Source organism: Anomaloglossus baeobatrachus, chromosome 5 (assembly GCF_048569485.1).
Source record: "Anomaloglossus baeobatrachus isolate aAnoBae1 chromosome 5, aAnoBae1.hap1, whole genome shotgun sequence".
Lineage (NCBI taxonomy): Eukaryota > Metazoa > Chordata > Amphibia > Anura > Aromobatidae > Anomaloglossus > Anomaloglossus baeobatrachus.
Window position 1 is genome coordinate 65,773,224 of NC_134357.1, and position 14,852 is coordinate 65,788,075.

Genomic DNA, 14,852 nt, shown 5'->3' on the forward strand with positions numbered 1-14,852 from the left:
TCCATACAGAATAATAGGCTCCACATAGCCCTCCATACAGAATAATGGGCCCCACTTAGCAATCCATACAGAATAATGGCCCCACATACTCCTCCATACAGAATAATGGGCCCCATATTGCCCTCCATACAGAATAATGGGCCCCATATTGCCCTCCATACAGAATAATGGACCCCACATAGTCCTCCATACAGAATAATGGGCCCCACTTAGCAATCCATACAGAATAATAGGCTCCACATAGCCCTCCATACAGAATAATGGGCCCCACTTAGCAATCCATACAGAATAATGGCCCCACATACTCCTCCATACAGAATAATGGGCCCCATATTGCCCTCCATACAGAATAATGGGCCCCATATTGCCCTCCATACAGAATAATGGACCCCACATAGTCCTCCATACAGAATAATGGGCCCCACTTAGCAATCCATACAGAATAATAGGCTCCACATAGTCCTCCATACAGAATAATGGGCCCCACTTAGCAATCCATACAGAATAATAGGCTCCACATAGTCCTCCATACAGAATAATGGGCCCCACTTAGCAATCCATACAGAATAATGGACCCCACATAGTCCTCCATACAGAATAATGGGCCACACATAGTCCTCCATACAGAATAATGGGCCCCACATAGCCCTCCATACAGAATAATGGACCCCACATAGTCCTCCATACAGAATAATGGGCCCCACTTAGCAATCCATACAGAATAATAGGCTCCACATAGCCCTCCATACAGAATAATGGACCCCACATAGCCCTCCATACAGAATAATGGGCCCCACTTAGCAATCCATACAGAATAATGGGCCCCACATAGTCTCCACATAGAGTTTGACATTTGAGACATAGGGGCTTGGTCGACTGATTAATGGGTATGGCGGCACCGCCTCTCCCTCCACAGGTGATATCGGGGAGAAAAGGAGACAACATTTCCGATTTTGGACTGCTTATCCTTTTTTTTACCGAGTAATTAGCCTCCATCAGAAGAGTCTGGCAATGGCTTTTTCGTAGAGAACATATGAGCGATTGATTGCGCAAGAGCTCCTGTGTATGGAGAGTCCAGGGTGACCGGGGTTGGGAATGCCCTTAACACTTTCTTTCTCTTCGCAGTCGTACTGCACTGACCCCGATCTGGTGCTGGAGCTGAAGAATCTGATTGTGGTGTTCGCCGATACTCTGCAGGTCAGTGTCATCATGGCTCCTGTACTCACAGTCCTAATGTCTGACACCAGCCTTGGATACTAATGAGACCACCTCTAGCGTCGCTCAGATGAGGGAATGTGTCAGATGTGATTTGGAGCCTTAATCCTTTCTAAAGTTTCACTTAACAAGAGGTTGGGGCATAAATTTAGGTTATTACCTGTATGCCGAATAGATCATAAGTTGCTGTTTCTTGCTTGGGGGGGGTCAAATTGCTGGGACTTGTGTCCCGAGAACATGGTTGTGGATTTCCTTATTTCAATAGAGCATTGGTCTCACATTGGGCATCACTGCTCCATTCATTGTCTATGGGACTGACGGGGAGAGTAGAGTCCAGCGCCTTCAGTCCGTCAGTGCCTCGCTGCGTAATAAGCCCTTGAAGCCAATTTCCATCATTTAATATGGTTTGTATTTAGGACCAAAGTTCTATGCCAAGGAGCGTAGTGTATAATGGAGCTCAATGGGAGGTATATTGGTGTTTCTTCACAGAGCTCCTCCTAGTGGTGTCCGCAGGCAGAGGGAATGATCTCATTTAAATGTTCACTATACTATACTTTCAGACACCGCGCTCTTATTTGATCCCATCCATGTGTCAGCCACTAAGTGTCTCCCTTCCATTTATCTTGCTGTCTGCTGCCTGTTGTCAAGTGTTATCCACCTGTAGAAGCAGAGATTACAAGACGTATGGTAAACAATGTAAGAAAAAATTGAAAGACCAGTTTTGCAGTTTTTGTGGTCACAGTATAAGCATGAACGTTTTCCATAAAAAAACATCACTAGTGACCTAAATAGCGCAAAATGGTGCCAATAAAAGTACCAGCACACCATTCAGAAAACAAGCCTTCACGCAGGTTCACAGGCAGAAAAAAAATGTTGCAGGTCTCAGAAAATGTCGAGATAAAAAAAGTGAACTTTTTATTTTATATGGTTTAACTACTAAAATATAAAGAAAACTACAAGTTTGGTATCATGTTAATCATATTGCCCTGAGGAATCACACCGCACAGTGAACGGTGCAAAACAGAATGTAAAATACAAGGGTGGAAGAATCTTGTTTTTTGATTTTTTTTGGTTTTAACAATTTTCACAACACTAAAGGGTGCTTTACACACTGCGACATCGCTAGCAATTGCTAGCGATGTCGCGAGCGATAGCACCCGCCCCCGTTGTTCGTGCGACATTTGGTGATTGCTGCTGTAGCGAACAATATCGCTACGGCAGTGTCACACGCATATACCTGTTCAGCGACGTTGCTGTTGCTGCCGAACAATCCCTCCTTCAAGGGGGAGGGTCGTTCGGCGTCACAGCGACGTCACAAAACAGCTGCCCAATAGTAGAGGAGGGGAGGAGATGAGCGGCCGGAACATGCCACCCACCTCCTTCCTTCCTCCTTTCCGGTGGACGCAGGTAGGATGATGTTCGTCGTTTCTGTGGTGTCACACATAGCGATGTGTGATGCCGCGGGAACGACGAACAACCAGCGGCATGCACCACCAACGATATTATGAAAAGGAGCGACGTGTCAACGATCAACGATTTTTGATGTTTTTGCGATCGTTGATCGTTGCTCCTTTTAGTCACACGTTGCGATGTCGCTACCAACACTGTGACCCCGACGATATATCGTTAGCGATATCGTGTGTAAAACACCCTTTAAAATTAAAACTAAAACTTGTCCTGAAAAAAAACAAGCGCTCATACTGCTGTATAGGCGGACATTTATATCTCTTGAAAGAAAAGGAGAACCAGAGAAAAAAAACTAAAACATGAGCGGGTTCTTGAAGCGTAATCTGGGGATCTGCGCTCTGTGTTACTTCGGAAAAATCATTTCTTCCACGGTTGGTTTTAGGTTTCTTGAAAGTTTTGTCACTTCTGTGCCATATTGATTGTGACAAATTATACACATTAAGGTCGTCTTTGTTACAGCGATGACATTTTTTCTGTGTTAGAAGCTTTTTTTCAAATTATTATTTGTGATTCTGGCCCGGATTGTGCTTAGAAGTCTGCATAGAAAGTGGACGCCGTGTCCCGAACTGCAGAGGTGATAGATAACTGAAGGCACATAATGATCAGCTAATGCTCCTGTACACGTATGTTCGCACACAGGATAAGTGACAAATGGCTGATTGTTAGGACCCCCACCCATCATTAGAGCGGGGGTGCACATCGCTCCACTGTAGAAGGAGAAGTTGTACTAGAGCAGCAGTCTATCACATGCACTGCTGTATTCAATGTCTGGGGGGTGATTGAAACATTTGAGTTCTCCTTTCTAAAGATCCATGTACACTAATCAGCCAGTGGCATTAAAGGGAATCTGTCACCAGGATTTTGCTCCCCATCTGAGAGCAGCATAAGGTAGAGACAGAAACCCTGATTCCAGCAATGTGTCACTTTCTGAGCTGTTTTCTATCATTTTGATAAAATCAGTGTTTTCTCTGCTGCAGATTTAGCAGTTATACAGAGATCATGAATATACTGGACTACCTGCAGCACGCCAAGTAGTCCCGTAATGATAATCTACCACTGCTAAACTTTGATCTTATCAAAGCTACACTAAGCAGCCTAGTAAGTGACACATTACTGGAATCAGGATCTCTGCCGCTACATTATACCTAAGGTCCTGCAATGCCCTGAACATGAGGTAAGTGACATAGTGAATCAGAAGAACTATACTACATTTCTAATTGGAGGTATTTGCTAATATTATTATTATTATTATTATTATTATTACACCTGCCACATATTAGGATAGGATCTTGGAGATGGGAATACCCCTTTAACTTCCTGCTGATCCGCAGGGGCAGGTCTTAACACATGGGTGGGACTTAATCTTTGTGTCCTGAAGGCAATGAGGAGTGAAGCCCCTGCTGCTGCAGCCAGATACAGGAGAGTGAGAAGGGGAGGCAGACATAGGAGACAGGAAGAGGAATGTAGCGTCCTCAGGGCCTTAGGGTACTTGTCACCGGGCCAGTGGTTCCTTGGGGTAGCTGTGACTGGCCTGACCCTACTCCGTGACCCCGTCGGCTACATGTTAAATAAGAACAGCAAACGGACAAGTGTCCAATACAGATGGGGATGGAAGGAGAGTGACGGGCCCCTGGGAAGCGTGTCACTGGTTGCACCGGTGACTGGGGTCTCGGCCTCCTCCGCCGCCAATCCTTAATGCGTCTAGTCCTCTCCCAGGGGCAGTACTGGATGGGGAATGGGGATGCTTTGCTGCGCCACTCGCGGTATGCGGCCAGGAACTAGCCGCCACTGCACAGTTTCTCTCCGGGTCAGGTGTTATGTGCAGCCGGGATGGTATCGCTCCCCACGGGTGGAGCAAGGTACCCCAAGGGTTGGTGAGAACGGGGGCGGCAGTCCACGGAAGCGCCGGAGCGCAGGGCGGCGGCAGTTACTCACAGAGTCACCAGGTGCGGGTTCCAGTCACATTATTTACTGGCTCAGGTGGTATCGCAGCCCGGGTGCTGGTCGTCGCCATCAGAGACTCCGGTCACTTCCTGGGCAGGTCAGAGGCTGGATCCAGTTTGGTAATTTGTGGCCTTTCTCTTCCATGCACAACTCTGTACTCTTCCCTAGTCTCGGTCCGTATGGCCGTGAGTCTGGGCCTCTCGTGGGTCGGACCTCTATCCCACTCTCTCACGCTCCCTCTCTGCTGCCGCACCTCAGCCACCCGAACTAGGGCTCTGTACCTCTCTTGTGCCTAGTCCCGTCTCTCTGGCGACTGCTCCCTTTTAGTCCACGATTACAGGTGCCGGGTCCCATCTCTCTAGATGTTACTGGCTTGGTGGAGCTGCCTGTTCGGTGTTACATCCAGACAGCTCTGTTCTGCCTCTCTGAAGGCCTGACAGACTTCAGGGAGCTGCACATTGTGCGTCTGCTCTGTCTCGTGTCCAAGCTTGTTCTGAGGTAAAGTGAAACTGCTTCCTACTCTTAACTTGCAAGTTGCTATGGCAACCTGGGTATGCTAAGAACTGGCTGAGTCACTTCCTGTGTCTGTAGAAACATTGTTAAACCTTTCCTAGTGACTGCTTCTCCCTGCTGTATGGTGGTGTGTAGAACTCACTAGATTAATATCTTGACCTGCCAGGGAAGGATATAATGATATACCCTGTAGCGACCAGTCTCAGGGGTGCTACAGGAACATGTAGTTGAATCACCTGCTGCAGCCAGACACAGTAGAATGAGGAAGAGGAGGATGTGGGGAAATCTCCTGCTGCAGCCAGACACAGGAGAGTGAGGAAGAGGAGGATGTGGGGAAATCTCCTGCTGCAGCCAGACACAGGAGAGTGAGGAAGAGGAGGATGTGGGGAAATCTTCTGCTGCAGTCAGACACAGGAGAGTGAGAAAGAGGAGGACATGGGGGAAGCTCCTGCTGCAGCCAGACACAGTAGAGTAAAGAAGAGGAGGGCGTGAGGGAAGCTCCTGTTCCAGCCAGGCACAAGAGAGTGAGGAAGAGGAGGACATGGGTGAAGCTCCTGCTGCAGCCAGGCACAGGAGAGTGAGGAAGAGGAGGATGTGGGGGAAGCTCCTGCTGCAGCCAGACACAATAGAGTAAAGAAGAGGAGGGCGTGAGGGAAGCTCCTGTTCCAGCCAGGCACAGGAGAGTGAGAAAGAGGAGGACATGGGTGAAGCTCCTGCTGCAGCCAGGCACAGGAGAGTGAGGAAGAGGAGGATGTGGGGGAAGCTCCTGCTGCAGCCAGACATAGGAAAGTCAGGAAGGGCTGGACATGGAGCAAGCTCCTGCTGCAGCCAGACACTGGAGTGTGAGGAAGGAGAGAACATGGGGGACCTGCTTCTGCAGCCAACACAGGAGAGTGAGACAGGGGATGATTTGTGGGAAGCTCCTGCTGCAGCCAGATGCAGAAGAGTGAGAGTGAGAAGGGGAAAGTGTAGGGGAAGATCCTGCATGACTGACATTATGGGATTTTTATATATTTTTCAGTATTGTGAAATAATAGGATAAAAAATAGGAGTTGAAAGCAGGTATTTCTGATTTTTTTTTTGTGCATCTTCTGTGTTTAGTGTTCATGAACATGTGAGTAAATTTAGAGACATGCAAAAAAATAGACAATTAATGGACTAAAGGTATTTTAAAATAAAGTTAAGAGGACAAATCTAATTCAGAGTACAATACAGTTGCCATAGGGGTGCAATGTAGCAGCCACACCCAGCCTACACATATATGGCTACCTAACTGGATTTTCAACTACATAGAGAAAATGAAGTTATCTTTTCCCTGCAGCTTCTTCCTTCCCGTCATATGTACAATGCAGTGAGCAATCATCGCTCTGTACAGAAGGAATACGCTGACTAATCCATGAGTGACATATTGCACAGAAGGATGTCAGTTGAGCAGAAGTGATTAAAGGGAACCCACTCTGTATAGAGATCATGGCTGTTAGCACCTCCCTGATATTGTGAAGCGAGCAGCTGCAGTAGGAATATAACTTCATTTTCTCCCTGCAGCCAGATTAAATTTGCCTTGTTTTTTATGACAAGTTCCCTTTAACTGAATATCCAGGGTATTAATGTATCAAAAGTTCTGAGTTAAAAATAATAAAAATATGCCACCCTGTCAGAATATCTTAATTGTTTTGATCCCGACCTGTCAGACTTTAGTTTGTGAGAATAAGATGATATACACGATTAGCGCTGACATCGTACCTTATTTGCTTTTCTCACTTTTTAGGGATATGGATTTCCGGTGAATCGACTCTTTGATCTCCTGTATGAAGTGAGAGACAAGTATAATGAAACACTGCTAAAAAAATGGGCTGGACTATTCAGGTAATGATTAGCACCTATAGGGGTTGTTCAATATTTTAAGAGAGTTGATTAAGGGCAGAAAATGGGAATAATAATTAAAAATTAAACTTTAATGACCAAAATGTGATTGTTGGCCAATCATTGACTTTATTATCTCTTTGGGGAACATTAGAGCCCTTATTTTTAGGGTTTTTTGTCTTTCCAGTTGTGGTCTTATCAAAGTAATTCTGTTGCAATCTGAAAGACAAGTTCAGCAATACCTTTACATGACCAGTCTGTCCTATATTACGGAGAAATCAGTTCTTGAATTGATATTCAAAATGAGACTGAAGAGCTATTTCCCAAACAAATGTGGAAACCACACAGTGGAGTGATACAATCCATAAATGTTTATTAATTAGGGTCTTAGAAACACAAACGGTTAAAAAGGAATTGAAAATACACAATTCCTGAATGACATAACATAATTAAAGAGGACAAGTAGAAAACCTCGCAAACGTGGGGACCAGAGCCACATAAATTATAGATGACTGGAAGATGTAAACGATTTTATCCAGTAAAAACAAAGGATGCATTAAATACCAGTCATCGATATGTAAACATCCCCACCTTAACAGTAACAAGCTTGGTATGGATGTAAAGGGATTCCCCTTATCTCCTGGTACTACCGTGTCCTGGGTCAGCAGAGGTAAAGCTGATCTCAAAATACATATCAGCAGTTCAGGTAGGAGGGAAAAGGTCCAAGGTCCACGCCCAACGGCCGTTTCGGATTGCCTTTCTCAAGGGACACCGCACGTTATCATAGTCCCACGTCACTCACCCTTAAGTAGTGTGTGTAATTAGCCATCAGCACGTCCAGCCGCGTTCACGCACATACCCACAGACACACCCCGGATATGACGTGCACCCAGACCGGCGGCGAGTGGTGACGTGCCGCGCATGCGTCGTGAAGCCGAACAGAACCGGACATACTAGAATTAGACAAGGATCAAACGATCTATAATATAGAAAATCCTGCTTTAAGTCATTGCTTCTTGTATCAACAAAACAGAGTCACAGTATCATGTATGCCTGTCCTAATTTAGACAAGGATTTTCTATATTATGGATCATTTGATCCTTGTCTAATTCTAGTATGTCTGGTTCTGTTCAGCTTCCCTATGCTGCCATCACCTCGTCCATTGCTGCATACGCGCGTCTCTCAGCACAACTTCCGGGTGCGCTCACCCGGCGGCATCATAGGTGGTGCCGTGCTTGCGTGGATGACGTCACGGGGACGTTTCCCTGACGCATGCGCAGCACGTCACCACTCGCCGCCGGTCTGGGTGCACGTCATATCCGGGGTGTGTCTGTGGGTATCTGCGTGAACGCGGCTGGACGTGCTGATGGCTAATTACACACACTACTTAAGGGTGAGTTATGTGGGACTATGATAACGTGCGGTGTCCCTTGAGAAAGGCAATCCGAAACGGCCGTTGGGCGTGGACCTTGGACCTTTTCCCTCCTACCTGAACTGCTGGTATGTATTTTGAGATCAGCTTTACCTCTGCTGACCCAGGACACGGTAGTACCAGGAGATAAGGGGAATCCCTTTACATCCATACCAAGCTTGTTACTGTTAAGGAGGGGATGTTTACATATCGATGACTGGTATTTAATGCATCCTTTGTTTTTACTGGATAAAATCGTTTACATCTTCCAGTCATCTATAATTTATGTGGCCCTGGTCCCCACGTTTGCGAGGTTTTCTACTTGTCCTCTTTAATTATGTTATGTCATTCAGGAATTGTGGATTTTCAATTCCTTTTTAACCGTTTGTGTTTCTAAGACCCTAATTAATAAAGATTTATGGATTGTATCACTCCACTGTGTGGTTTCCACATTTGTTTGAGCATTCATAGGAGTATGTCCTGTTACCAGGAATCCAACACTATGGGGATATTATGTGTCTAAATACTTTTATAAACATGATTGGATATATGAGTGTATTCCCATCTTCCATGAAAATTGTTTCACTGAAGAGCTATTTGTAGATCTGAAACCTCTGTGACTCCAGCTTTATTTCCTGTCCAGTGGCGCCGCCGCCTCCTGCTTGACTAACAGATTGTATGTTGTGTGACTTTAGGCAAAAGAGTCATTGGTCAAGCATGAAGAGGCGGTGTAGGAATAGAGCTGGAGTGACAGAGGTTTCAAATCTACTACAGCCATTTGCGTGTCAATTGATTTTCTGATTTCTCGCAGGAATAGAGTTGGAGTGACAAAGGTTTCAGATCTATCATAGCCATTCGCATATCAATTGACTTTCTGATTTCTCAGTAATGAAGGAACAAACTGGCCATGTAAAGGTATTGTTGGATTTGTCTTTGAAAGTGTGCATGGGAATAGGAAAAGTTTGGGGGTGAAATCCTGCTGATAGATTCCCTTGAACATCTAGTTTCTGAAAAGAGTCCCCTTATCATATAACATCTTACACCTGGTTTTCAATTCCCTCTTTGGAACCCTATGATCCACAGAACGAAGGGGCTCATACTTTGTTTTGTTCAGACGCATAATATCCATACGAATACGGCAATGCTGCTCATAAACTGCTCCCATTGAAATCAATGGGCTGTCCATGTAATGCAAAGGGGTCTGTTGACTTCACCAAGGTGACAGTGTTTCGTATGCCCCTTGTTATGAATGGAAACTCCTTCATTATTCCTCAATAAGGAATTTAAAAACATATTTGGTATCATGGTGTCTGCAAAGGTCCGGTCTAGCAAAATACAAGGGTCTGCTGATAAGTCTTTGGCTTTGTGATCTTTTTTTGTTTCTATGGTAACGAATGTTACATCACATGAAAGCCTTATGTAATATATGTTTTCAAAATTTTGTGTTTGTTGCTTATGGCAACAGTGTTCAACGCACGCGGGAAATCAAAATAGTGGAGTCTAATGGATAGTCACAGCAACTGAGAGCAGAGGAGGGATAAAATTCTTGTTTCTGCAAAGTCCGCGAAGGATATTCATGGTGATATGTCGCAGACATTGGGGGATCAATGCCTTTCATATTCCTTCATAAGAACTGGGTTGCCAAATTTAAAACGGGCCACTTCAGCACCAACGATGAGGAACGTCCTGGACGACCAAAAGTGGTTGTTGTTCCGGAGATCGTTGATGCTGTGCACAACCTCATACTGGAGAATAGACAAATTTCAGCTAAAGCAATAGCAGACATCATGGGGATTTCCCGTGAACGTGTTTGTGTCATTATCCATGAACATTTGGGCATGAGGAAGCTATCTGCAAAGTGGGTCCCCAAATGTTTGACAACAGATCAGAGACGCATGCGAGTGAAAACTTCCCAATCTATTTGTCAGCGTTTCCAGACTGATAAGAACTTCTTTGATCGACTGGTCACAATGGATGAGACCTGGATTTATTTGTATGACCCTGAAAACAAGGAGCAGTCAAAAGCGTGGAGGCGCAGTGGTTCTCCTCGTCCAAAGAAGTTCAGGGTGCAAAAATCAGCCACTAAGGTGATGGCGTCTGTGTTCTGAGATAAGGAGGGCATGCTGCTAGCGGACTACCTTCAAAAGGGTTCCACCATCAATGCAAGGTATTACATTGAACTTTTGGACCAATTGAAGGCAGCTCTGAAGGCCAAAATGTGCGGCAAGCTGTCCAAAGGAATCTTGTTCCTGGAAGACAACGCCTCCGCTCACACTGCACAAGCGACCACAGCAAAACTGGCAGAGCTGGGCTTCCAGCTGGTTGACCACCCACCTTATTCACCAGATCTTGCTCCCTCCGACTATCATCTGTTTCCAAATCTAAAGAAACACCTCAAGGGTACCAAATTCCACACCATTTCTGATGCCATGGCTGCTACGGATGCCTGGTTTGAGGCACAACCGAAACCCTTCTTTTTACTAGGCTAACAGAACTTGGAATACCGATGTAAGAAGTGTGCTGACATCAGCGGAGGGTATGTGGAATAAATGTAAAGTTTCATCATCCTATCTCGTTTCTTTCTGGGTAAAGCCAAAGACTTATCAGCAGCCCCTGGTATAAAGTGATTTGACTTGTACATTAAATACAATAAAACAAAAGGAAAATCAGAATGCCCGTCATGCAGTAAAAACGTATGCTAAAATAAAATGCAAGTAACCTAATTCACATCATAGGTGTAGAAATTCTACAATATCATAAATTCGACAAAAACATATTATGGGTATCCTTAGTCAATTTTTTTTTAAAAAAAAAGTAATGATACTTAGATGAAGGGAATGAAAAAAGTAAAATGAAAATGGGCCTTGGCAGGAATGGGTTAAAGTGCAATAATATTGGGTGATTTACAGAATGCCATGTCCACTGTGATAATGCAGAGGATAATCGTTAATTCAGATCTTCTTTAATCCACTGATTTTGTGACTTCAGGGATATTTTTGAAGCGGATAACTACAGCCCAATCCCTGTAGCTAATGAAGAGGAGTACATGGCTGTAATTAGCAAATTTCCTTTCCAAGATCCGGAAGGTGACAAGGTAAGTAAGCCTGATTGGTGTTTGCTTGACACGCTGTGGCCTAACCTGGTGCTTACAGTAAGTCACCTTAAGGTGAGGGGTTGGAGAGATGGTATCAGTCCGCCTGGGAGTCGTTATCTACCAATTATGGAGATCTAGTGTATTTGTCTTCCAATTAGATGTCTGGTGGCCTATTCCAATGAAGGGCATGTGTGAAGATGTTTGATGGAGTAGATGTGGAGAAATAAAGCTTTGATAAGCTTATGTTTGATCATCAACACCATTTGTCTGTTTGTAAATTTTAGAATGTATGGCTAAAGCCCCTCCATTTACTTTAGATAGCGGTCACCTGAATGATGGTTCAGCTGGCAGATATCTTGCCTAACTTTCATACAAAAGAGCGCTTGTTCAGTTTCTCGCCTGTCTCACCCATACACTGAAGCACTCGCTCGGTCAGCAGCTATCACGCCTGACTCTGCCATATATAGGAGCGCTTGTTCAATAGGCAGCTATCTCGCCTGACTCTCCCATACACAGAAGCGCTCGTTCGGTTGGCCTCTATCTCGCCTGACTCTCCCATACACAGAAGTGCTCGTTCAGTTGGCCTCTATCTCGCCTGACTCTTCCATACACAGAAGCGCTCATTCAGTTGGCCTCTATCTCGCCTGACTCTCACATACACAGAAGCGTTCGTTCGGTTGGCCTCTATCTCGCCTGACTCTCCCATACAGAGAAGCGCTCGTTTGGTTGGCCTCTATCTTGCTTAACTCTCCCATACACAGAAGCGCTCGTTCGGTTGGCCTCTATCTCACCTGACTCTCCCATACAGAGAAGCGCTCGTTCGGTTGGCCTCTATCTCACCTGACTCTTCCATACAGAGAAGCGCTCGTTCGGTTGGCCTCTATCTCGCCTGACTCTCCCATTCAGAGAAGCGCTCGTTCGGTTGGCCTCTATCTCGCCTGATTCTCCCATACACAGAAGCACTCGTTCTTTTGGCCTCTATCTCGCCTGACTCTCCCATACACAGAAGCGCTCGTTCTTTTGGCCTCTATCTCGCCTGACTCGCCCATACACAGAAGTGCTCGTTCTTTTGGCCTCTATCTCGCCTGACTCGCCCATACACAGAAGCGCTTGTTCTTTTGGCCTCTATCTCGCCTGACTCTCCCATACACAGAAGTGCTCGTTCGGTTGGCCTCTATCTCGCCTGACCCTCCCATATACAGAAGCACTCGTTCGGTTGGCCTCTATCTCGCCTGACTCTCCCATACACAGAAGCGCTCGTTCGGTTGGCCTCTATCTCGCCTGACTCTCCCATACACAGAAGCGCTCGTTCGGTTGGCCTCTATCTCGCCTGACTCTCCCATACACAGAAGCGCTCGTTCGGTTGGCCTCTATCTCGCCTGACTTTCCCATACACAGAAGCGCTCGTTCGATTGGCCTCTATCTCGCCTGACTCTCCCATACACAGAAGCGCTCGTTCGGTTGGCCTCTATCTCGCCTGACTCTCCCATACACAGAAGCGCTCGTTCGGTTGGCCTCTATCTCACCTGACTCTCTCATACATAGGAGCACTTCTTCGGACGGCAGCTATCTCGCCTGACTCATCCGTGCACAGGAGTATTCATTCGGTTGTCAGATATCTCACCTGACTCTCTCATACACAGGAGAGCTTGTTCAGTCAGCAGCTATCTCGCCTGACTCTCCCAAACACAGGAGCACTCGTTCGGTTGGCCTCTATCTCGCCTGACTCTCCCATACACAGAAGCGCTCGTTTGGTTGGCAGCTATCTCACCTGACTCTACCGTTCACAGGAGCTTTTGTTCTGTAGGCCGCTCTCACCTGATTCTCTCATACACAGGAGCACTCGTTCAGTCAGTAGATATCTCATCTGACTCACCTATACACAGGAGCACTTCTTTGCTCAGCAGCTATTTTATCTGACTCTATCATACACAAGAGTGCTCATTCAGTTGACAGTTATCTCATCTGACTCTTCCACACACAGGAGCGCTCATTCGCTTGGCAGCTTTTTCTCCAGACTCTCCCATTCACAGTACCACTCATTCGGTTGGCAGCTATGTCACCTTACTGCTGGGCTGTTTTTCTGTGGTTGGTCTTGAGAACTCTTAATTAGTGATGGGCAAACCCAAATTGTAAAGTTCAGGGAAGTCCAAGTTACTGTTCGGTTTCAGCCACCCAGATAAAAATCTTAAAAGTTAAATGGAAGCAAAATAAAGATTTAAGCAGGACAATTATACACTACCAAGTCTCCCGCCCGGTTGTTACACTACTTCCGGGTCCGCTCGTTAGCTCTCATTGATATTCACTATTTCCCCTGGCCACCTTCTATAACAGCGTCTGTGATTGGTTGCAGTCAGACTGTCGGCATCTGTGATTGGTTGAGGAGTCTGAAAATAAATAAATAATTGGAAAACAATGGCTTAGGGTCCCCCATATATTGATACCCAGCACAGATAAAGCAGACAGTTACAGGCTACAGCCCCCAGCTTTGCACATAATCTTGGCTGTGTATGAAAATACGAGGGATCCCATGCGGCTTTTTAAGTCTCGCCCTAATTATGATACTCAGCCAAGATAAAGACAGTTAGGTCTCAGGCTGGGGAGGCCCATGGTTATTGGCACCCCCTCTAGCCTAAAAATAGCAGTCCGCAGCTGCCCTAGAGTTATTGCATTCATTAGATGTGACAATTCTGGTGGTTTACCCTGCTCATCTTGATTGTCCTGGAGTGGTGGCAATCGGGTTAATAAAAGGGGTTAATGACAGCTTTGGTTTGTCAAAAATCACGGCTGTCATCAAGCCACTAGGTTAGTAATGGGCTTGATGACAGCTAACCCTGTAAGTCAAAAGAAATAAACACACAAAAATCCTTTTATTAAAAAATAACAACAACTCCCCCCACTCTCTTTCTCCAATTTAATATCCCCCAAAACACCCTCCAGGTCCGATGTAATCTACAGATGCGACGTGATGATCCTAGCTCTACTACATCTGACGCCGCAATGCTCGGTCACATTAAAAAAAAAGTGACCGCTCAATGTGGCGTCAGGGACACACTGCAGCTGTGAGTTGTGTGACGTCCATGAGTTCACCTGAGGTCACAGTTGGGGTTCCCATGGTACCCCAGGTCTGACCTCAGGTGAACTGTGACCTCAGGTGAACTGATCTCTGGTCAGCTCACTGAATTCAGTGACCCCACCTCAAGTGAAGTAATTGAACTCAATGCCGGATTACTGGATTAGACACTGTGTGCACATTAAGTATTTGGGTGCAGATATTTCTGCTCCAAATCTTCATCTCCTGGCAAAAAAATGCACCAAAACCACATAAAAATGCATGCGATTTTG

At 45.7% G+C, this 14,852-nt stretch overlaps 1 protein-coding gene across 2 annotated transcripts in view; it reads left to right on the top strand.

The window, feature by feature from the left end:
* EXOC6 (exocyst complex component 6) overlaps positions 1-14,852 on the top strand; it is a 364,846-nt gene that overhangs the window by 170,347 nt on the left and 179,647 nt on the right. For both annotated transcript variants that reach the window (XM_075348570.1, XM_075348571.1), the window contains exons 12-14: positions 1,126-1,197; positions 6,908-7,005; positions 11,402-11,507. In XM_075348570.1, the coding sequence (XP_075204685.1) occupies positions 1,126-1,197; positions 6,908-7,005; positions 11,402-11,507 (276 nt within the window). The remainder of the gene's footprint in view (positions 1-1,125; positions 1,198-6,907; positions 7,006-11,401; positions 11,508-14,852) is intronic.